We start from the raw sequence: 25,605 nt of genomic DNA, 5'->3' as shown, positions 1-25,605 counted from the left end.
TGTTCTACCTAGCTGCCACCTACAGATATCTTTTGAAATAAGAGAAATCAATTTATTTATCACCAAGGGGACAAATGTAGAGGAAATGTTTTTATTTTTAGATTTGACCATTGGCTTCATGAATCACATCATTTGGGAAGGAGTTTTCTCAGTGCATCAATTACATCCTTATTCCTGAGACTGTATATCATGGGGTTAAACACTGGAGTCACAGTAGTATAGATAAGAGAGAAAATTTTGTCTGAATTGCCTGAATTACTGGATTTGGGTCGCAAATACACAATACTACCAGACCCATAGAATAAACCAACAACCATGAGGTGAGAAGAACAAGTAGAGAAGGCTTTAGATTTGCCTGAGGTCGATGGCAGCTTCAGGATGGTGGTGATGATTCTGACATAGGATGTGAGTATCAACAGAAAGGGAATCATGACAAAAAGCAGAGCAGAAATATGGACGGAGAGCTCTTTCTGATATGTGTCCCCACAGGCTACCCCCAGTAATGGCGGGGCATCACAGAAAATATGATTGAGTTTGTTAGGACCACAGAAGTTTAGAGAGAAAATCTGGTATGTGAGTCCTATCAGGACTGGGATTCCAGTAATCCAGGAGGCAATCACCAGCTGAACACATACCCTGCGATTCATGATGATAGGATAGTAGAGAGGCTTACAGATGGCCACATAGCGGTCATAAGCCATCACAGCCAGGAGCAAGCACTCTGCCACCCCCAGAGTAAAAAAGAAGCAAGTCTGTACAGCACATGCTAGGAATGAAATTGTTTTCTTTTGGGTCCAGAGGTCTGCCAGCATTTTGGGGATAATGACAGATGTGTAACAGATTTCCAAGAAGGAAAAGTTCCCAAGGAAAAAATACATGGGGGTTTGGAGAACAGGATTAGTAGTTGTTATAAAAATAAGGAGGCCATTTCCTATCAGTATACTCATATAGATGACTAAGAAAATTCCAAAAAGAAGCCTTTGGATGTTGGGAAGGTCAGGAAATCCCAGAAGAATGAATTCCACCACAAATGTGACATTGCTTCTCTCCATTTTGCCAGTTTCTTCTGCCTGTGGAAATACTGAATTCAGAAGCTATACATCCCTCAGTGTCAACCGCTGAAAAATTAAAATGAGGCTTGAGCGGGGGGAATGTGGGAACAGGTTGTTGGTTAGAAGAGCTGGTATATCACTCTTAGCTTTTGTAATTTTTGTTTTAAGATGAGGGCAGCTGGGTGGCATAGTGGATAAAGCACTAGCCCTGGATTCAGGAGGACCTGAGTCCAAATCCAGCCTCAGACACTTGACACTTACTAGCTGTGTGACCCTGAGCAAGTCACTTAACCCTCATTGCCCTGCAAAAAAAAAAAAAAAGTACATTTACCATTTAGATTAAATTCTCATTAATCTACGTACCTGGAAATGTTACTAGATTTCAGGTATGTGACCAAAAAAACCCCAAAAATCAAAACAACAGCTTACATCATGCAAAAAGAAAACAAACCTAAATAAATGAAAATGAATAAGCAAATAAATGAATAAATGCACAAATAAATAAACATATGAATAAATAAGTAAGTGCATGAGTGAATGAATAAAGGAAAAAAGGAGTAAGTGAATAAACAAATAGATAAATAAATAAACAAATGAATGAATGAAGCAAAAACAAACAAGTAAGCATCAAATATTTGGTTAACCCTTTAGTGTACTCCCTTAAATTTAAAATCACACTACAAATAATTCCTTTTTAAGTATGTATCTTAAGTTCTGATTCTACTCACTAACACACATTTCTTCCTCTTCTGCCTTTTTTGGGCTATTGTCCTAATGGTGCTATTTTCTTTATGTTGATGTTACTTATGGTCACTTGTGCTGGCACCACGCCTCTGGCCCCCAATACACACACACACAAACACACACACACACATACAAACACACACACACACACACATATTGGAGCCTCCCTCAAAAGACAGCAGAGCTAAACCAAAGAAATTAAGAAATTTCCTATGTCAGAAAATGCATACCTCATTTATCACCTATAAAATAATTTCTATACAAAGAGGAGGCATACATGTTTCAGTCTCAGTCATTGTAATAGTGTTCTATATTCTTTCAAAGAAGGGAGTTTCTGAAGTAATTGATTATTTTTGTATTAGGAGAACTTCAAATTAAATCACCAACAGGAAACTACTGATTTCCTTTTTATGAGTTATTTTGTGATCTTCCATTTAGCTTTTTGTTAGCCAGGATTTTCAGATTTTGCTTCAGAATTTAAATTGATTAAATTGAAATAACAACCACATATATGTGTTATTGACAATATATGACATCATTTTTAATGGTAAAGAACATAGGGAAGTCCATTCCAGTTCTATAATTACAGATACAAATATTAAAAAATAGCCATCATTTTCAGTATTTTATGATTTTGCAAGGATTTTATATACATACTCTCATTCAATGAATAAAACACACTGTGAAGTACAGTCAGTTCTGACTGCTTTTTTTTACCAGGGACATAACAGTGACAGAATTTATGTGACTTGCTAATATTCCTAGACCTAGAAAATATCAGAAAATGAATTGCATCTTAGACCCTCTTCCCTCTCATGCCAACAATTCTGACCCACTAGAAGCAACTTAAAGAACCAAATAAGGGATATAAAAGAATACAAATGAAATAGGTTCTTTTAGTTACATGAAAGGAAAAATCTCTTATGCAAAAATTTTGATACAATGACATTTAAAAAAAAACCTAATATTCCTGATAAAACTTTAATATTCATAATATATTTGAAATTATCATATATTAATGATACTAATATCTATTATTCTCCCATAGGTAAGAAATTAAATAACATAACCACATTGTATATGCAAAATAAGAATTGTAAATTAACTATTACAAAAACATGTTACTTGTAACATAAGTGGAATTTAAATTCTGTGTTTTCTTTTCACAAATTATGAATTAGTTAATATGATAAAAATTAGAAATAATACATTTTCCAGTCGTTCTGAGAATATAAGCATACTACTACCATGTTATAGGAGTTGTTAATTCATCAAAATATTCTGAGGACCTACTTAGAATTATGAAAGAAATGTCACTTCACTATTCACAGTCTTTGGCTCGGCAATCTCGCCAATGTGGCTTTAAGGAAGTCAATAAGAGAAAGGTCCCACTAGAGAAAGCACGTTTTGTGAAAGAGGAAAAAAATAATTATATTAAACATCCTAGAATTGAATCCATAAGTGACTGTGCAAGTTTTGTAATAGGGATGTAATGAAATGATGTATCATAAGGAAAATGAATGTGAGGAACTAAACATGGAAAAACAAGTTTTAAATGACCAGAATAAAGAAATACAGATAGTAGTACAACAGCAGCTATAATGCCCACATTAATGTGAATGCAAGGAAAAGTAAGATAAAACTGAGTTGTTGTTGTTGTTGTTATTATTATTATTATTATTATAGATTTCTGTGCAGGGCAATGAGGGTGAAGTGACTTGCCCAGGGTCACACAACTAGTAACTGTCAAGTGTCTGAGGCTGGATTTGAACTCAGGTTCTCCTGAATGCAGGGCCGGTACTTTATCCACTGTGACACCTAGCAACCTCTTAACATTAATTTCAATACCAAATTTACTCCTGATGAAGATACTGAAACATATTTATCTACTCTTAACACTTTAGATAAGGAGAACTATGGTTGTTGAGAGTTAAATAAGTTATTGATTGCACATATATAACCTATATCAAGTTGCTTATATTTTAAAGGAAGGGAAAGGGGACCGGGTGGGAGGGGATTTGGAACTTAAAATTAAAAAAGAAAGAGAGAGAATGATAAATATTGTCTTTACATGCAATTGGGAAAATGTCATTTAAAATAAATAAAATGACGGTATTGAATATGGTTAATACTTTGTTTTGCTTAGCTGTTTCTTTATTACAAGAGATATGGGGGTGGTACTATACTTGGTGATAACTGTGGTGTCACCAAAACCAAAACCAAAATAATAAGAAGGTAGAAAAAGCAGCTATAGCAAAAGCAATGAGATTTTATTTAGATGCCTGCATTTGCATGATGCTTTTTTTGTTTGTTTGTTTGTTTGTTTGTTTGTTTTTTTTGTTACACAGATATGGCAGGGCTTGTGAGAAAAAAATCTTCATTATCTGAGCATTTTTTTCTCTGAAAATATAAACCTGAATAGTATAGGCATTTTAAAGCTTTCAGGGAGCTCCTAGATGAGTGAGGTTAAAAATTCCTTTATGGTCAGAAATGTTAGAGGTGAGGAAGCCAAAGGATTCACACTTACCTTTCTGAGATGAGATTAAATCATATTCAGGTCTTTCCTTTAATTGAGATAGTAAAAAATAATCTGAAAATATAACACCTAGAATAAATAAGGCACTTTAAAGTTTGGGACACTCTTTCTCTATGTTATCACTTTTTATGCTCACAGCAGCGCTCTATTATAAGGTATTACAGATATTTCCATTTTTCATATGAGGAGAGTATGACTCAACCATTTTGAATAACTTGTCCAAAGTTCCACAGTGGGTGTCACAGGGAGCTTTGAAGTCAGGGCTCTCAAGACTCCTTCCAATAAAAGCTATTCTTTCTCTCCTTGAACATTACCATAAGCCCATATACTGCCCCACTATGAAAGGGAAACCAAACTTCTAAAAATGATCACTTACATAAAATCACTGCACTGTTTAAGTAGAAATGATCTCCTGACCTTCTATGCTCATGGGGACAGTTCTCCCATGATTCTTATCACATTTTAATGAGAGAGGTCTTCTGGCTCAAAGTCCACTCTTCTAAATATCTCTTAATGAGGCACTGCTATGTAATAATAAATCTGGGGATTTGAGCCATGGGAGCACATTACAACCCTGGCTTTCGAGATTCCTAACTGTCTAATTATTGAAAGGTCACTACTCTCCTCTTAACACTGTTTCCACATTGGTGGAATGATGATGTTTTGAATTCTTTGCACCATAGTGTTATTGTGAAAAAATCGGGTAGCAAATGGTAGGATGTTTTAACATTTATTATTATAAGAAATTATAATAATCAATGTTTTTATTCAATTACTTGAAAATAAATTAGATCCTTGTATCTTGAAACAAACATATTCTTCTCCTTAGCATCTCCCTATGAAAGAAAAAATTTGGCATTTTCCCACCTAGTCCTCGCTGTTCAGATCTATGGAAGGTATCTGAGTGTCCTCGCAATACATTGAGGTCTACATAATACTAAGGAACCTTGGAATATGAAACATAAGACATGGGTTTGAATCCCAGTTCTACTATTGTATATTGGATATACTTGAATAAGTTATCTGCCCCTTTTTAAGTTGGCTTAATTGTGTCTGAATGGAGCAGCTTGAAGTAGATTCCCTTTGAACATTTCCACCCTGAATAGAAGACTTTTATATTAAGCTAATAATTCTGGTAAGATGGGAGTATTCCCTAGGCCAGGCCACCTGATTAAAAATGTGTCCTAAGCTCCTTCTCTTTTCAGGACTTCTATTTACTTCAAAGAATCATCACCTCTTCTCAAGTAATGTACAATATTTCAGAAAAAGACAGAATTTATGTAAATAAACTATTTAAAATATACAAAATAATTGTATATTGTTTGAGAAATGATTCATATTAGATGTGGAAATTATGAAAGATTGCATGTAAAAGGTATCAGAGTATATGAACAGAGTATAGAGAGAAATGAGGGATTCTCAAATGGAATGAAGAAAAGAATCGAATGTCAATATGGCCTCCACAGGCCCCACAGAGCTGTAGTATATAGTAAATCTACATAGGTATGTTATGATCAGGTTGGGAATGAATATAAAAGTAAGTAAGAAAAGATTTTACATATAAGCCTGAAGGTACTATGAAGCCATGGAAGTTTTTGAACTTGGTGGTGTCACATTTGTTTTGGAGAAAGGGAAGTCTAGTGGTTGGAAGGTCACTTAGGTGTTATAATAGTCCAGGGAAGGTGTGATAAGGAAGTGCAACAGGGTCCTTGCTATGTGAGTAGAAAGAGGGGTAGATGGGAAAGATTTTCCAGCTATAGAAATGATAAAATATGTCAAATAATTCCATTCAAGAATGGAAACAAGATGGTGAACTGTAGTGACTAAGTGATGGTGGTACTCTCCACAGATGAAGGAAGGTTTTAGGGAAAGATACCAAGTCGTGTTTTTAAAATGTTGAGTGTCTCAGAACAGAGTATAATATTCAAAATGATAGTGTAAGTTATTTCTGTGTGTGTGTGTGTGTGTGTGTGTGTGTGTGAAAAGTTTGTTTTTAAAAGAGGCAGAGAAAGAACATTTTTGTAAGAAAAGTCAAATAAATGTCCAGGAGGCAGACTTCTATGATGACCAGATATAGATCTGTTCCTCAAACAAATCCAAGAAGATCTGTTTGAAGGCCCAGTAATGACTAAGGTAATGATAGCTGCAAAGCATCATGGTCCTTTAGTGCTTCTTGTTGCTAACACTTTTGGAGTACTAAAATTTAAAATTTGACACAAGTGTAGTTGAAACACCTGTTGTGGGCCTATGGTAATATTAGATTAAAACCTGTGGGAGTTGGTAAGGAGGGAGCTGCTGTGCTGAGATAGGAGTAGAGCCCAACCCCACAGTCACCCTGACACAGATCCAGTCCCAGGAAGGCCTCACCAGAGAAGGAGACCCACAGAGCCTCTGAATCAGCTAAAGCACCAATGTTGTCTGGAACTAAGCTCACAGTCTGATGAGAGGGCTGAGCCCTTGGCAAGGGGGAGACTTAAAGGGGTCTATGCTGGTGCTGAGGCGGAACTTGGGTTTTTCACCCCTGCTGGGTATTAGGAGGTAGGCTTGAGTAGCAGTGGCCCAGGTGGGGGAGGGGCACAGGCTTTTTGGAGCTGACAACCACAACACACAAAGCTGATTGATTAGCAAGTTGGTCTGGGGTCATCTATGGACCAGGGAACAGGCCAGGTGAGTAAAGAACCTGATCCTCCTTAAATCATACCACCTGGGACTTCTGAAGCTTGGGACACTGCAGCCTGGAAACAGTGTCCCACTTTAAGGAACTAAAAGTCAAGTAAAAGAAAGGCAAGATGAGCATACAGAGAAAGGTGAGGACCATAGAAAGTTTCTTTAGTTAAAAAGAAGATTGACATGCACCCTCAGAAGAAGATGTCAGTGTCAGGGCCCCTACATCTAAAGCTTCCAAGAAAAATATGAATTGGTCTCAGGCCATAGAAGCTTTCAAAAAGGACTTTGAAGATCAAGTTAGAGAGGTAGAGGAAAAAAGGAAAAATAAATGAAGGTGATGTAGGAAAGACATAAGAAAAAAGTCAACAGCTTGAAAAGTCAAATTGGCCAAATGGAAAAGGAAGTACAAAAGCTCTCCGATGAAAATAATTGCCTAAGAATTAGGATTGAACAAATGGAAGCTAGTGACTTTATTAGAAACAAGACACAATAAAGCAATCCAAATGAATAAAAAACATAGAGGGCAATGTGAAATATCTTCTTGGAAAAACTGTTGACCTGGAAAGAATCACCTACCCTGGAAAACTGAGCATAAACTTCAAGAGAAAAAATGAGATATTAATGAAAAAAAGAGGACTTTCAGGTATTTGTGATAAAGAGACCTGAACTGAATGGCAAATGTGACTTTTAAATACAAGACACTAGAAAGCCATAAAGAATTGTATTTGGGGGACATACCTGTGGTCATGCAGTGGGTGACTGTCTTGTGTCTGAGGCAGGGTTTTAGAGGGGATCCCCCTGCATCCAGGGGTGATGATTTGTCCACTGTGTCACCTAGCTGCCCTATGATGATATCGTTAGGGTTAAAATGAGGGGTGAGGGGAATGCACTGGGGGAGGGGGAAGGGCAGAGTTGAAATACTACATGATAGAAACAGGAAAAGGTAGGGGAAGAGATTGGGGAAGAACAGGGCAGTAAATGAATTTTACACTCATCAAAAAAGGTTCAAAGACCCTAAACTCATCAGAGTTGCCTCAAGGAGGGATGAACACACACACCCAACTGGGTGGATTAATCTATTTAATCTGGGCAGTAAATGAGCCTAATATTCATCAGAATTGGCTCAAGGAGGGAATGACATAAGCACTCAATTTGATGGAGTAATCTCTTTAACCCTGCAGGAAAATAGATGGGGAAGGGGATAAAGAGAGAGGAGCAAAAGAAGGAAGGGCAGATTGGGAGAGGGGACAGACAGAAGCAAATCCCCTTTGAAAAGGGATAGGATGAAGGAAGATGGATAATAGAATAAATATCATGGAAAAGGGAATAGGATGGAAGGGTAACAGTTAACAGTAGTAATCATGAAAAAAGAGAAAAGGGGGAAATCATACAAAAAATATTTATAGCAACTTTTTATGATGGCTAAGAATCGAGAATAAGGGAATGTCCATCAATTGAGGAATGACGGAAGAATTTGTGGTATATGATTGTGGTGGAATGGTATTGTGCTATCAGAAATGACAAACAGGATGATTCCAGAAAAACCTGGAAAGACTAATGAACATCGATATATAGTGAAGTGAGCAGAGCTTGGAGGACATTGGGCATAGTGACAGCAGTATTGTTCAATGAGCAATTGTGAATGACTTAACTACTCTTAGCAATGCCATGATCCAAGACAATTCCAAGGGACTAATGATGAAGGTTACTATTCACTTCCATAGAAGAACTGATAAAAAGAGCACTTGTGGATTGTACATATATAACCTAGTTGCTGTCTTGTTGAGGGGGGACAAAAGGGAGGGTGGGAGAAAAATTTGGAACTCTAAATTTTATGAAAATGAGTGAAACGGGAAAAAAATAAAATAAATGTTTGTTGACAAGGGAAAAAAGACTGTGGGGGTCTTACATGAAAATAATGACTTTTTTGGGTTTTCTATTGTAAGGTAAATATAAGTCACTCACTTACCAACAGAAGGCTTAAATTTGTGGAATTAGAGTTAGTTAAGAAGCCAATACAATATGAGCTTCAGGGATAAGCTCAAGGAGAAATAGGAGAGTAGGTTGAATAATAAAGTTGCAAAAAGGCTTCCAGGTGAGAAAATTGAATCTTTACCTATTTTAAAGGAAATTTGATTATAGTTGGTTTTGCTGATTTCCTGGAAAAAGTTTGTAACTTCTCCTTGAAGGCCTGTTAATCTTGTTGTTGTTTGAAAAGGTATGTGGAGTATTATTCTGTTTTTTGGCATTTGTAGCTGAGAGGGTCTATCAAGCAGGTCTGTTTCTGGGGGAAGGTAGGTGGTGGAGTTTATAAAGCAATTGTCCTGGATTCAGAAGGACCTGAGTTCAAATCTGGCCTCAGACACTTGACACTTACTAGCTGTGTGACTCTGGGCAAGTTAAACATGAAAGGAAAAAACTTAAAACTCATAGAATCATGTAGAATCCCTTACTATTTTCAGACTGTAGGATCTGGCAATTTTCTGATTTAAAGAAATAACATCTCTTCCTCCTTCTTTGTCGTTGAATTTTGAAATATAAGCATTACAATGTCTAGTACTTTAAGCATAGGTTTTGTGGAAAAATAATCTTTTGGTTTCAATGGTTAGAACAGAAATGAATCAAACTCATGTGTGGAGGAAAAGGAATCTTTTCATTAAAAATAATGTGAAGATTTTCTAACAATAAGTATTTTCATTTATAGTTTTGAGTCCCTAATTTTATCCCTCCTTGCTTCCCTCCCCTTCCTCCTTCCCTGAAGCTGTAAACAATCAGGTGTGGGTTACACATGTGCAATTATGTAAAACATTATTATAGTAGTCATTTTGTAAAAGAAAACTGGAATAAAAATGAGAGAATGTGAAAAATAGCATGCTTCAATCTGTGTTCAATAAAGATCAGTTCTTTCTTTAGACATGAATACTATGCTTCGTCATTAGTCCTTTGGGATCGTCTTGGATCATTTTGATAGCTGAGAATAGTCAGGCCATTCATTCACAGTTCTTTATCAACAACATTGCTGTCTTTGTGCACAACATTCTCTTGGTTCTGCTCCCTTCACTATACATCACTTCATACAAGTCTTTCCAGGCTTTTTCTGAAATCATTCTGCTTGTCATTTCTTATAGCCCAGTAATATATTCCATCACCATCACATACCACAGCTTGTTTAGCCATTACTCAATTGATGAGCATTCCTTTGATTTCCACTTCTTAGCCACCACAAAACGAGCTGGAAAAGGCATCTTTAATCAAGCTAAAGAGAGTCCTGAGCCTGGTACACTGATGTGTATCTGAATACATGAGTGTTGATAGAGAAAACTTATAGAAAAATTTTCATACATTCAAAAAGAAAAGGGGAGTACGGGTGTGTGTGTGTGGGGAGTTATATGAAGCTTAAGGCCCAGTCAAGAAATGCCAGCCACTTCTGGCAATCAGTGCAAGAAAACCCATTTCACTCTAATTGTTTTTTCTTTCAGGATCCAACTTACCGCAAACTTGAAGGGCAATGACACTAATCACTTTTGGTAGTTGTGACTAGCACAAGTTGGTTTTTGTTTACAGGGCAAATAGAACTCAGATTTCCAGGGTGGATCGTAGCCCAACCTAGTTGAGAGCAAAATGCTGTATGTATATATATATATATATATATATATATATATACACACACACACACACACACACACACACACACACACACACACACACACACACACAGGTAGAAGCACACCATACATATACATACATTTATAAGTGCACATACACGTACATATTTACCTATACATGTACATGTACATGGCTGGCCAAAAGTCATGAAGGGGTCTGGTATTTTAATAACTTTTGGAAATTATTTTTCTGTATTTTATGAAATTTGATTTTTCACATGTAATGTGAATTTGTTTCATATATTATGTACATGCAAATATATACTACTTGATGCTATGGTATTATAAATTAAAAACAAGAAGTAAAGGAGTTATTAAATATTAAATCTCCATCATTTTTGGCTCACCCTGTACATGTGTACATAGGTGTGTGTATATATCTATATCTATATATACACACATACATACACACACATATATATGTGCATGTGTATTATTTATATGTCTCTGTGTATATATGTGTGTAAAATGCATGTGTATGTATTTAAATTTATACTATAAATATATACTATCCAAAATAACATGCTACTTTTTCATTTGTTGTTGCTGTTTGTTAATTTTTGTCATTTCAGTTATTCTTGACTTTCTATTACCCTGTTTCAAGTTTTATTGGGAAAGATACTGTTATAGTTTGCCACTTCTTATTCCAGCTCATTTTATATATGAGGAAACTGAGGCAACCATGGTTAAGTGACTTGCCCGAGGTTACAAAGCCTGTATCTGATGTCAGATTAGAACTCAGATAGTCTTAGATTAGATGTAAAGTCTTACATTAGATACAGAAATTGAAACATTTCTTTCCTTAAACAAGAACATGGCTTATGGGAAAGATCCTCTGTTTTTTTTTTCTTACTCTTTCCATTTTCTTTGTTTTTGCATTATTACAGTTTAAAACTGTGCATGAGTTTAATAAACAGTGACATGTAAAAAAAAAAACCATACACACTGAAAGCTGGGATCATAGAATCAACCAGTTGGTTATTCACTAGAAGTAAAGTTGCAAATTATGTGGAGTGGGTTAAAATAGTACCCAGACTTTGTACCATATCTCTCACACCTTTGGTCTTTAAATGTCTGTTTTGGCCAAAGAGAAAAAAAAAAAAACTAAGTCATTAAAGGAATAACAATGGAGCTGAAAATGATATCATTTTCAGTAGTATGGAAACAGAGTTTTATTCAAGTTAAAAAGTGATTTTCTTTAAAAGAGCAGAGTTAATTTCATAAAAATTTAATATGAATACGTTTATCAAGTTTCAACTAATTTGCCCTACCAACCAAAGTAGTATTTCTCTGTCTCTGTCTCTGTCTCTGTCTCTGTCTCTGTCTCTATCTGTCTGTCTGTCTCTTTCTCTCTCTCTCTCTCTCTCTCTCTCTCTCTCTCTCTCTCTCTATATATATATATATATATATATATATATATATATATATATATATATATATATATATTTATCTGTGCCTGTCACTCTTTCTCTCACTGTCTACCTCTACTTCCATCTCTCTGATAATCCATCTCTTTCTCTCTCACAAACACATACATGAAACTAAATTGAAAGGTTTTTAAAGAGCAAATTTACTAGGAAAATAGTATGAAGCATAGAAGGAGTACAATTAATATTTCTATAGATATTTACCAACATCTGAGATAAAAGGCTATTACTTAATCTCAGTTGGAATCTAGTAAAACAAAATGAAAATATTAAGCAGTTCTCTTGTTATTTTCAAATAGAGCCCCTAAAATGGCTTTCATTTGCATGCAATAAAATTACTATAGAAAAATTAAAAATGTCTCTTTTTGTATGATCTGTGGAATAAATGGAGAGAAAACCAAAATATGTATTTCACTCATTATTTCATGATCTGTGAGACTTAGGAAGTAGTGTTTTGTTTGGTTGATTTTTTTTTTGTTTGTTTTTTCATTTCAGTGCTGACATTCTTATTTTTCAGGTTGTATATCAGGAGATTAAACATCAGGGTCACTATGGTATAGCAAAGAGCAAGTGCCTTGCCTCATCCTGCTAACTCACAACTCAGGACTTAAGTAAACCATACATGATGGACCATAGAATAAGCCCACAATGATGAGGTGAGAAGAACCAAGTGGAGAAGGCTTCAGTTCTCCCTGAGGTCAAAGGAAATTTGAGGATGGTACTCTTTTTTTTTTTTTTTTTTTTGGACATAGGATGTGGGTATCACAGAAAGGGAGTTAGGATGAACATCAAAGCAACAGCTTAGACAGAGACATCCATCTGATATGTATCCCCACAAATTTGAATAAAGGTTGGGAATCACAGAAAATGTGATTGATTTTATTAGGACCACAACAAGTTCGGAGAAAAATTGTAGCCTGTTTCCACTATCAGTAGTGGGACCCCATTCATTCAACAAGTCACAACCAGTTAAAGACATTCCTTGTGATTCATGAAAATAGAAGAGAAGCTTACAAATGGCCAAATGTTGTCATATGTCATCATGACCAGAAGCAAGCAGTCCGTTTCACTTAGAACATGAAGGAAACAAATGTGCATAGTACAATCTAGGAATAAAATATTTCTCTCCTGGGACAAGAGTTCTGCTAACATTATAGGGAGAGTAACTGATGTGTAATAGATTTCCAAGGAGGAAAATTTACCAAGGGAAAAAAAAATACATAGTAGTTTGGAGAGTTGGCTCAATCTTGGTTATGACCAAGAAGTGGATAACTAAAAAATCCCAAAGGAAAAGCCATTTGAGGTTTGAGAAAATCCCAGAAAAATGAATTCCATCACATTGGTGAGATTGTCTTCAGACACTGGGACTTTCTTCTTCCTGTGGAAATGATGAATCCATAATGAAGCAATCGCCCTCCTTCTCTGATCCTCAGTTTCCCTCTCAGGCAAAAAGTGAATGTTGGATTTGAAGATCTTTCAGATCCCTCCTAGATTTAAGTTCATGTTTTCATCACAAACCTCAATTTCCTGTGTTATATTCTTTCAATTCCTATTTCAATTCTAACATTCTATAATCTTGGTGAAAAGCTCAAAATAAACCAAGAATTGGTAGTTAGGTATTTATCCTACAACATGTACTCTGCTAAAGTTCTATAACCATCATTATTAGATAAAATTATCCTTAAAATCATTAATTTTGAAATGAACACAATTCTATATAATATTTAACATTTCTGTTTTATTATATGTTATTTTCCCTGACAGAATATACTATATACCTCATAATTTCCTCCTTCTTTCAAGGTTTATCTTATTTTTCTCCATTTCCCTGTGTAGTTTTTTGTGATCACCAGACAAAATCAATTTCTCACTTTTTAAAATTACCATTTCATAAGATCTGTAGCAGATATTTGTCAGTTAGCAAATGCCTGCTGCTTAACCTCAGTGATAATTTCCATAAATACAACCTATGTTTTGTATTGGATTCTTAGAATATTAGGTGTAATGAATATGTTATACAATTTTTATCTATTTTGAACTGAATCCTCCACGTAACATGTATTCAGTAAATTCCTGTTAGTTAGAATAGATTGGACTATGTACTATGACCAAAATATTTCCCCTGCTGACTTGAATAAATTTCCAAATTTAGAAAATCAGCAATTGTAGCAACACATTATCCCATTTTAATACATTTTCATTCATCAAACCATTTTCTCCTTTTCACATTTTAGTGTAGAATCTTGATCATGTCATTTACAAATTAAAATACCTGAAAATTATTCACTGGAAGAATGAGACAAATAGGTAAATAATAATAGTTCAAAGATTTAAACTTGCACATGAACTGAGACATAGGTCAGATAGAACTCTTCTATGTGAAAGGTGGGAGAAATTAAACAGTAGTAGAATAGTTGGTTCTTGAAGGATGGTAGGTGCCAAGGGAAGTGATATTGCAAAACCATTTTATCTTCTTTTTAAAGAATGTTCCTGAATCCAACATACTGTCCTTGTAGCTATCTTGGCTTCTTCAGTATGTTAGCTTGGTAAAATGGAAAGATGCAGAAGATGGGTTCAAATTCTACCACTGAACCTCATCATCTCTGCTTCCATTAGGAAGTCACTTACCAAATATGTGCCTCATTTTCCTCATTTATAATGAAGTGAGCCTGAGATTCCTTCCACATTTACAACTGAACTTAGACCACCAAATATGATAATGCTATTCCTGCCTTTATGCATTTAATATTCACCTCTACTCACAGTTCCTAATTCTCTCAGCAGTATTTCAATTGAGCCTCTCGTTGCCCCCCACTCCCCCGTCTGTCTCATGCCCCTCTTACTATGAAGGCAAACAATATGATATCAGTTACTCATGTGAAATCACACAAAATATTTTTATATTAGCTATCAGTAAATAGCAATATTTAGTATAATAGAAAATAAACAAAGTAAGAAAATTAAACTATTTGTATTCACAATTCACCCAATTTCTCCCTAGAGGTGGTTAGTATTATATCATTCGGAGTTCTTTAGAATTGTCTTGGATGACCGTGTTGGTCAGAGTAGCTAAGTCTTTCAAAACTCATCTCATTAAAACACTGATGTTCCTTTGCACAATTATTTTCTGGTTCCCTTAGTATCTCTCACATATGGTGAAATGAAACCCACAATTGACCATAGCTCTATGAATAGGCTTACCTTCCTCAAAAGAAATACATTTGATAAAATGTTATATGCATGTTAGAACATGTAGAACCCAAAAGGGTGTGCATGACAAGATATGCACATATAGGTAGACAGAGAAACAAAAATTAGTTGCTTGACATTGGACGATCTCAACAGAAACAGAGAAACTGATATATCATAAATATGAATATAGGCATAGACATAAATATATTCTAAATATATACATATAGGAAACTATTATATGTGTGTGTTGTGTGTGTATGGACAGAGAGTAAATGTCAATATTGTTTGTGAGTATGTAGTATGTTTATAATTCATTCTGTAGTATATCATGTAACATATATATGAACTATTAGTACACTTTATATAATGTGCCATATGTGTCTATATGGCATGCTGTCTATGAAGCCTAGATTGCTAAACTACATCTCTATCTCTCTATGTCTCTGTCTCTGTCTCTGTCCATATATAAATATAAATACATATATACATACACACATATATAGGACATAAACATGAGTTTACACTTATCAATAATGTAACACATATGTTTACATATGCATGCATTTAGGTAAAGAAAAACTATACTGCATATTACTATATATGTATTTGTAATATTAAGTAATCAATATAGAGTACATTAAATATTAATTCTATTTAACAGCTACATATAATATATTGTTTTTGTTATTCAATCATTTACTCACATCTTACTCTGAGTGACTGCATTGACTGTTCACAGGGTTTTCTTGGCAAAGATCCTAGAGAATTTTGCCATTTCCTTCTCTAATGTGTTCCAATTTTATGAAATAGAAACTGAGGCAAAGAGGTTTTAAGTGACTTGCTCAGGCTCACACAGCTAATACTTATCTGAGGTTATATTTGACTTCAGATCTTCCTGACTCCAGGCTGGATGATCTCTTCATTATACAACACAGCTGCCTACACAAAGGATACTATACATTGTTTTTACATAGTGTACTAAACCTAACATACTATATATTCTGAATATAGTATACTATATATGTGTGCATGTGTGTGTAGATACACATTCAATTCCTATACATTTTATACATAGTAATTCTACCCTTTGAAATATAGATAGATGAACTGTGTGTCATATAAGTTTATGTATATGTATGTATGCATATTTATATGTGTGTATGTGTACATATATAGCATGCATATACACACATAAAACTATCAATCTACAGCATATATACTAGTATATACATTATTATTATATATGACACACACATGTATTCTTTATGTTTATACACATATATTCATATACACATAATACTATGTTGTTCAACTGTTTTCAGTTATTTGTGACTCTTTTGACCCCATATGGGTTTACTTGGCAACAATGCTAGAATGTTTTTCTGTTTCTCCCTTTCATTTTACAGATGAAGAAACGTATATGTGCATTTGTATGTACACATAGATGAGACAGAGAGACAGGAAGAGGCAGAGACAGAGAGAGAACTAGGTTATTTAATTGACTGCAAATTCTATGGTTCATCTGGGTAAACTTATGCCAATAGAGCTAATGGAATCCTGAGTTTTAGCAAATATGCTAAATTCAAAATTAGAGACCTTACAATGAATTCCACTCCCTCAGGTCACTGATGAAAAATGATGACTTGCTGTCAATGTAGCATTTGAGAAAGATATCTAATAATCTAGAGCATATCCAGAGAAATAAGAACAAGAACATTAAAGACTTTAAAATTCCATTTAAAGTTGTTCTGAGGGCAGCGAGGTGGCAGAGTGGATAAAGCACCGGCCCTGCATTGAAGAGAACCTGAGTTCAAATACAACCTCAGACACTTGACAGTTACTAGCTGTGTGACCCTGGGCAAGTCATTTAACCCTCATTACCCCACAAAAAAAAAATTAAAATTAAAAAAGTAAAGTTGTTCTGTTTTGTTTTGTTTTGTGGAGAAAATGGGGATACTTCAAAATTTAATTTTAAGTTTGGTTAAAAGAAATGGTGAACAGTAAAGGGTGAAATTACTGTCTTCATGGGTTTGAAGGGCTTGGATGTGGGAAGGCAGGGTTAGGTTGATTCAGTTTAAACCAAGAGGGCAGGATAAATAGGAAAGGGTTGCAGAGAGGCAGATTTATACTTTAGGTAAAGAAAGAACTTCATAACAATTAGTACTATCCAAATGTATAATAGGCTGCTTTGAGAAACTCTACATTACAGACCTAACCCTAATTGTTTTTTTTTTTTTCTTGGCAAAAATACTAGAATGGTTTACCATTTCTTTCTGCAGCTCATTTGAAAGATAAATTAATGAGACATACAGGATGAAGTGACTTGCCCAGTGTCACATAGATATTAAGTGTCTAAGGTCAGATTTAAACTCAGGAAGTGTCCATTAGATGTATAAATTGAAATGTTTTCTCTCCTTAAAACAGAACATGTTTTAGGAGCAAGATTCTATACTTTCTCTTATTCTCCCCATTTCTTCTTGTCATATTGTTATAGTTTAACAATTTGAGGGGGCAGCTTGGTGGTGCAGTGGATAAAGAACCGGCCCTGTATTCAGGAAGACCTGAGTTCAAATCCAGACTCAGACCCTTGAGACTTACTAGCTGTGTAACCCTGGACAAGTGACTTAACTCTTATTGTCCTGCAAAAAAAACAAAAAAACAACAAGAAAAAGAAAATAAATCAGATCACTGCCCATTCCTTAAGTCCATTTTAGTTTCACTGGCATGTAAACTAAGCATGCTCATGACAAGGAATTCATTTCTATGGGGTAGCTAGGTGGCTCAGTGGATAAAGCACTGGCCCTGGATTCAGGAGGACCTGAGTTCAAATCTGGAATCAGACACTTGACAGTTACTAGCTATGTGACCCTGGACAAGTCATTTATCCCTCATTGCCCCTGCAAAAACAAAGTAAAAAAACAAAACAAAACTACTTGCACAAGATTAATGAATGTCAACACATGAAAAACAGACACACTGGCAGTTGGGATTATAGAATTAACTAGTTGGTTATTTGCCAGAAATGAAGTTGCAAATTCTCTGAACTGTGTTAAAATATTACTCTAAGTACCATATCTATCACACTCCTAGTCTTTAAATGTTTGCTTTGGCTAAAGATAATAAAATAAATTACTAAAGTAAAAGCAATGGAGCAGGAAAATAATATTATTTTCAGTAGTGTGGAAACAGTTGTTTTTAGTGAAGACACAGTGATTTGATTTAAAAGTGCATAATCAACACAATGACTGATTGAAACCACAGAAATAGAATATTACATTTTTAGAAGATTCAAATAATTAACCCTAGCAATCAAAGTAATATCTGTTTCTATATTCATCTCACTCAGTATATATCTCATAGTCTCCTTGTTTCTCCATCTCCCTAACTTTGTATCTCTCTCTCTGTATGTATATATGTCTCATTATAACTCCTTCTCCTTATCTCTCCATCTCTCTCTCTCTCTCTCTCTCTCTCTCTCTCTCTCTCTCTCTCTCTCTCTCTCTCTCTCTCTGTCTCACTGTTTCTCTGTCTCTGTCTCTCAGTTTCTTTATATCTGTCTCTTGGTCTCTCTCCATCTGTCTTTCCCTCTGGCTATCTGTCTCTGTTACTCTGTCTCTGTCTCTCTGTCTTTCTCTGTGTGTCTCTCTCTCAAACACATAAAACTAGGTTAATAGTATTTAAAGCACAAAAGAATGCTAAGAAAATATTATAAAATATAGTAGGACTATAATCAAGGTACCTATAGATATTTGCCATCATTTTACATCAAAGACCACTGTGCAACCTCAGTTCAGATCTAGCACAATACAATGAAAATATTAAGCAGTTTTCTTATATTTTAAAATGGAACCCCTAAAGTGGCTATTATTTGTATGCAATGTTAGTCTTGTGAAAAACATAAAAAGATTTTTCTTTATGATCTATGGAATAAATAGAAAGAAAATCACATTTTATTTATTTGTCTCTTTGTTTAATGACCTGAGAGATTTAGGAAGTAGTTTTCTAAGTGCTGCGATGACATCCTTATTTCTCAGGCTGTAAATCAGAGGATTAAACAATGGGGTCACAGCCGTGTAGAAAAGAGCAAGTGCTTTGTCTAATCCTGCTGATTGATTGGCTTTTTGCCCCAAATAAACTGTACTTCCAGACCCATAAAATAAACATACAACCATAACATGAGAAGAACAAGTGGAGAAGGCTTTGGATCTCCCTGAGGTTGAAGGCAATTTCAGGATAGTAGTTATGATTTTGACATAGGATGTAAGTATCAGCAGAAAAGGACTTATGATGAACATCAGAGCAGCAACTTGGACAGAGATCTTTACCTTGTATAAGTTTCCACAGGCCAATCTTAATAAAGGCGGGGCATCACAAAAAATGTGATTGATTTTGTTAGGACCACAAAAGTTCAGAGAAAAGATCACGTATATCTCCACTATCAATACTGGGATTCCAATCATCCAGGAAGCCACAACCAGTTGGATGCATACCCTGCGATTCATGATGAGAGGATAGTAGAGAGGCTTACAGATAGCCACATAGCGGTCATAAGCCATCACAGCCAGGAGCAAGCACTCTGCCACCCCCAGAATATAAAGGAACAAAGCTTGTACAGCACATCCTATGAAGGAAATCGTTCTCTGCTGGGATGAGAGATCTGCCAGCATCCTGGGGAGAGTGACAGATGTGTAACAGATTTCCAAGAAGGAAAAGTTCCCAAGGAAAAAGTACATGGGGGTTTGGAGAACAGGATTAGTAATTGTTATAAAAATAAGGAGGCCATTTCCTATCAGTATACTTAGGTAGATGACTAAGAAGATCCCAAAGAGAAACCCTTGGATGTGGGGAAGGTCAGAAAACCCCAGGAGAATGAATTCCATCACATTTGTGAAATTGTCCTCTGCCATTGGGCCTTTCTTCTTTCTGTGGAAATGATGAATTCATAATGAAGCAATTCCTTTCCTTCTCTGGTCCTCAGTTTTCCTCTCAGGAAAAATGTGAATTTTGGATTTGAGGATCTGTCAGATCCCTTCTAGTTTTAAGTTCATGTTTTCTTTTTTTTTTTTAAAGTTAATGTTTTCATCACTAACCCCAACCACCTTTGTTATGTTATTTCCATTCCTATATCAATTCTAACATTCTACATTATTGAGGGGAAAGCTCAAAATGAACCAATAAGTGATTGTTCAGTCTTTATCCTATAGCACGTACTGAGCTAAAGTTCTATAACCATAATTCTTAGATAAAATTATCTTTAAAATCATTAATTTTGAAAAGAACACAATTATACACCATATTTAACATTTATATTTTATGATATGGTATTTCCCTAACAGCAGGAGCCATAGTCCTCATAAAAGATTATAAGGACATAGTAATAATTTTCTCAAACAGTTACTGCTCTTATTGGCTGGTGCCTTTCAGCCAACCTGTCTTTGCTAATGACATTTTTCATACCTGGAATGTTTTTTTCTGATTTTCTATGCATATTATCATTTTACCATTCTTTCAATTTCTCTGTCATTTCTCTCCATTTCACGGTGTAGACTCTGCCAGCATACTAGACAAAATCAACATCTCCCTTTCTTTATCTACCACATCATAGGATCTGAACAAGACATTTGTCAATTAGCAAATGTTTGCTGCTAAACGTCAATGATCTTTTCAAAAAAATGTCTATCGTATGCTTGGTGCTGGGTACTTAGGATCTTAAGGGCAATGGGCAAGTCTTATACAATATTATCTATTTTGAACTCAATACTGCACATAGTAAGTATTCAATACATGTTTGTTAGGTGGAGGAGTTTGTTCTTATGATATAAATTCAGCAATAAGAACTTTGCCCAAAATATTTACCCAGATGACTGATGCATAAAATTTTAAATTTTGAAAATCAGACACATAGTAAAAAAAAAAAAATTCAAACCTTTTCATTCATCAAAGCACTTTCTCCTTTTCACACATTAGTGTAATCTTGATTAGATCATTTTCAAAGTTGCATATGTGAACATTATTCCTGCATGAAAAAGACAAGCAAATAAGTAAATTATAATAATTCAAAGATATAAACTTGAGCATGAATGGGGACATAGCTCAGGAAGAAGTGGTCTATGTGAGAGGTGGAAGAAATCAGGAATTAATAAGGTAATACTTGCTTCTTGAAGAATGGTAGGTACCAAAGGGCCTGATAGGGCTGATGCTGTACTGAGAGAAGTAAAACGATTCAAAGTAATTTCATTTTCTCATTGTTAAAGAATGTTCATGAAGCCAAAACACTGTTTTTCTACCCATCTTGGCTTGTTTAGCATGTTAACTTGGGACAACGGGAAGATTACTGGCTATGGATATAGAATATGGGTTCAAGTTCCACCCCTCAACCTTATTACTTACGTTTCCATTAGGAAATCACTTACTATCTCTTTGCCTCATTTTCCTTCATTATAATGTCAGAGATGATCCTGATCCTCCTACCATATTAAGAAATGATTCTAGGTCATCAAATATGGCAATGGCATTCCTGTCTTTGTGCATCTAATATCCACCATTTAATATTTAATATAACTCATAGCTCCCATTTCTATCTTTTTCTCTCTCTGTCCTCTATCTCCTTCTTTCTCTTGCTCCCTTCTGTCTCTTTTTCATTCATTTTCTGTTTCTCTTTATCTGTCTATATTTGCCACTCTTTTCTCTATTCTGTTACTGTGTTTGTCTCTCTGTGTCTATCACCCTGTCTCTGTGTCTCAGCTTTAACTATTTTACTCCCTCTTTGTCAATATCTATGTCTGACTGTCTTTGCGTCTTTGTTTCTCTCTGTCTTTCTCCTTCCATTCAAAATTTACATAAATAGAGTAACTTAAGTGAACTTATAATGAAACTTATAATGTGCTCAATTCTTTTTTCAGCGGAAAAAAAACATTCATAGAGGAAGGAGAGGAAACAGACACTAAAGTCACCATTTTATAGCTGCAATACTTTAAACTGTGTTTTATTATTTACCTTCCTATTTGAGAAAATTGATTAAAAGTAATTTATAAAACAAAAGGCCAAGAACCAAACTCTGGTGTACTACAATCTTGACCTCCCCTTAAGCTGATATCAATCCACTAATGATAGTTCTTAAAATGAGATTAAATCAATTGTACATCTATTTACCATACTATTTTCAAGGCCACATTTCATCATCATATTAAAAAAATAACAAACAAGACCTTTTATTGTTTTTTTATGCTCTACTGATCTTAATTTTTTAAAAAAATTTTCTGATCTTAATTTTTTAAGAGCAATCACTTTTCAATGGATTAGCCTACTTTTTTGACGCATAAACAATACAACCCTCCTTCTGAAAAAAGTAGAGCTAAACAAAACCATCTGATTTTTACCATATTTAATGACAATAGCCTTGCTCTTCACTGATAAACTACTACTTCTTTTCAAAGAAGAGGGAGTCCTGCTTTGTTGTTAGTCCACTGAAATCATGGCTAAGTCCCACAATGATCAATGTCCTGAATTACTTTTTAATGTTATATCAGGAAAAAAAAACCCTCTTTTGCTATTTCCTTATACTATAATATTTAATTAAAATCCTATAGCAAAATATTTTTAATTTAAAAAAAAATGTGTTCATGCTGTCAATTGTTTTCCAATTCTGTCTCATTTACTCTTGATCAGAAGATGTAACTAGCATTTATATATAGTGATGTATGGCCTGGGAAATACTTTATAATATCAGTGTCACTCATTTGATCCCCATAACTTGTACAAATTTTCTTTTCACAATTTCTTATGTCAACAATATTGTAACAACAATGTAATAACATGTATATTATTATAACATATCATTATTTTTCAATGAATAAGCATATTTTGTTTCTAGTTCTTTGTGATCAAAGTACTGCTACAAGTATCTTTGAATCTACTGGAGTTTCCCCTATCTTGGACTTTTATAGGGAATATACCCCGGAGAATAAGTGATGCGTGAGAAGTGATTTCAAATGGTTTTACATTTTACATTTGAGTAAAATGAGGCTGTGGCAGCTAGGTGACACAGCAGATAAAATGTCGGGCACTAAGTTAGTAAGACTCATCTTCCTGACATCAAATCTGGTTTCAAACACTTAATAGCTGTGTGACCCTGGACAAATCACTTAACCCTGTTTGCCTCAGTTCCTCATCTTTAAAATTGCTAGGGAAGGGGGCAGCTAGGTGGCGCAGTGGATAGAGCACCGGCCCTGGAATCAGGAGTACCTGAGTTCAAATCCGGCCTCAGACACTTAACACACACTTACTAGCTGTGTGACCTTGGGCAAGTCACTTAACCCCAATTGCCTCAGTAAAGAAAAAAAAAATTGCTAGGGAAGAAAATGGGAAAACACTTGAGTATATTTTCTAAGAAAAGCCAAAATGGAGTCACAAAGAGTCAAACATGACTTCAGAAGAATGAAAATGGGACAAAGGTTAAGTGACTTACCAAGGTTTTCACACCTAGTAAATGTTAGAAGCAGGATTTGAACCCAAGTCCTCTTGAATCCAAGCTTAGTAGTATTGCCAAGACAGCATCTAATATCTCTATTCAAACAAGAGATACAAAATAACATAAATAATAGATAAATTCAGTCATATGAGATAGAAGATTTTGGACAAAATTTTTAATGCAGTGAGAATAGAAATGTCTATTGGACAAACTTGCCTAAAATATTTGTGATAAAGGTCTTTTTTGCATATATATGTTTGTTCAACTATGCAAATACATGTATGAGTATGTGTGCATATGTACATAAGTATGCCATACATGTGAAACAAATATAGAATATTGATAATAATGGGAATGACAATTACTGCTTGAATTTAATAACACCTACTATGTACCTGCCCCCCTGCTAAGTGCTTTGCAGATATTATCTCAATAGAACTTTACAACAAAACTGAAAGGCAGGTGCCATTACTTTCTCCATTTTGCAGATGAAGAAACAGAGGCAAACGGACATTTTATGTGATCTAATCAGTCACATAAAAAGTGATTTCCTGAGGTCAAATTTGAACTTAGGTCTTCCTGGCTCCAGGCAGCATTCTATCCATTATGCCACCTAATTGCCCCTAATGGGCCAAATAATATAAACACTGGCTTCATTAAAAACAAAACAAAACAAAACATTCACTCAACTAAGAAATGAAAATTAGTACAATTCTCTCTTTTAATCTCATACCAAATTAATTGATTAAGTGGGAAAAAAGATTAAAATATAGCAGAACGAATCAATATTGCAGTTTCTGCAAGATAAAAAGAATGATATTTTTGTGATGAAGCTGTTAAGTCATCCAAAATTCTGAAAATTCCTCTGGAATTTTACAAGAAAAGTCATTAACTTTTCCTTTTTATCAGCAGTCTGATTATTGTAATGAATACATGAAGGAAGTCAAGATCCCACAGAAACCAAAGTATTCATAGGATGGTCTGAGGAAGCAAAATAAACATTCAAAACCTGTAATAACAATGGTTAGGCACCAGCAAATAACTAAACAGATATTGATATGGGACTTTCATTAAACATCATAGTATAAGAATATCAGAGATGAAAGAGAAGTGTGAAGGCTTTTCTATGAACTGAGAAGAAAAGAAAGAAAAAAAAATCTGTTCTGCCATTCTGCAAATTTGGAAACAAAACAAAACAAAACAAAACAGTACGAAGAAGTTTGCCTGAGATTAATTGCACTAATAAATCTTTGTCTGGAGAACACATGATAAAACCTGCATTCCCCTTCTTAGCAATGATGGTTGTGGGGCGAACAGGTGTGGATAATTGGATGATTTATCATGTATGATTTCTTAAATGCTTACCTTTCTGTTTTTTTCTTTGTTAAGAAATTAAGTAGATGGGGTTTTCTAGAAAATTACTGTGATGTATAAAATAAAAGTAGTAATAACCCGAGAAAAATAGCAGTTATAAACAAGCAACACTAAGTTATATATTGGGCGAATTTTGTGTTTAATTGGGAAGGATCCCCTCTATAGCTTGGATTATAGACTGGTCAGTGGATGTTCTATGTAAAGAAATTTTCATTCCCAAGAGATTCTTTTTCCTGTGCCTTTATAGTTGAGCGAGATCATAAAATTCAAAATTGCCAAGTATCTCATCAATCAGTGAGAATTCAAAACATAAACCTCTTTCAAGTGAGAGAAATGGAAGGAGCGGCAGCAAAGGACCCACACTTACCTCTCTCAGATGGATTTAAATCACATTCAACAGTTTCCTTCTCTGATGAATGTATTAAAATAATATAGGCATACAATAACTGGCATCCATTAGCTTCTTTGATGATTGCAA

At 34.8% G+C, this 25,605-nt stretch overlaps 2 protein-coding genes across 2 annotated transcripts; both read right to left on the bottom strand.

The window, feature by feature from the left end:
- Positions 1–128: 128 nt before the first annotated feature.
- Positions 129–9,808, bottom strand: LOC122731600 (olfactory receptor 10AG1-like). Its single transcript, XM_043971823.1, has 2 exons — positions 9,788–9,808; positions 129–1,070 (listed from the first exon to the last, which is right to left on the bottom strand). The coding sequence occupies exons 1-2, from the start codon at positions 9,806–9,808 to the stop codon at positions 129–131; spliced, it is 963 nt and encodes a 320-aa protein (XP_043827758.1).
- A 9,425-nt stretch (positions 9,809–19,233) lies between these two features.
- On the bottom strand, positions 19,234–20,199 carry LOC122731880 (olfactory receptor 10AG1-like). Its single transcript, XM_043972133.1, has one exon. The coding sequence runs from the start codon at positions 20,188–20,190 to the stop codon at positions 19,234–19,236; it is 957 nt and encodes a 318-aa protein (XP_043828068.1). The 5' UTR covers positions 20,191–20,199.
- Positions 20,200–25,605: the final 5,406 nt, after the last annotated feature.

This window comes from Dromiciops gliroides, chromosome 6, assembly GCF_019393635.1.
Source record: "Dromiciops gliroides isolate mDroGli1 chromosome 6, mDroGli1.pri, whole genome shotgun sequence".
In the NCBI taxonomy this organism is placed as follows: Eukaryota; Metazoa; Chordata; class Mammalia; order Microbiotheria; family Microbiotheriidae; genus Dromiciops; species Dromiciops gliroides.
The sequence above is the reverse complement of the archived record's forward strand: the minus strand, read 5'-3'. Positions and strand labels throughout refer to the sequence as shown.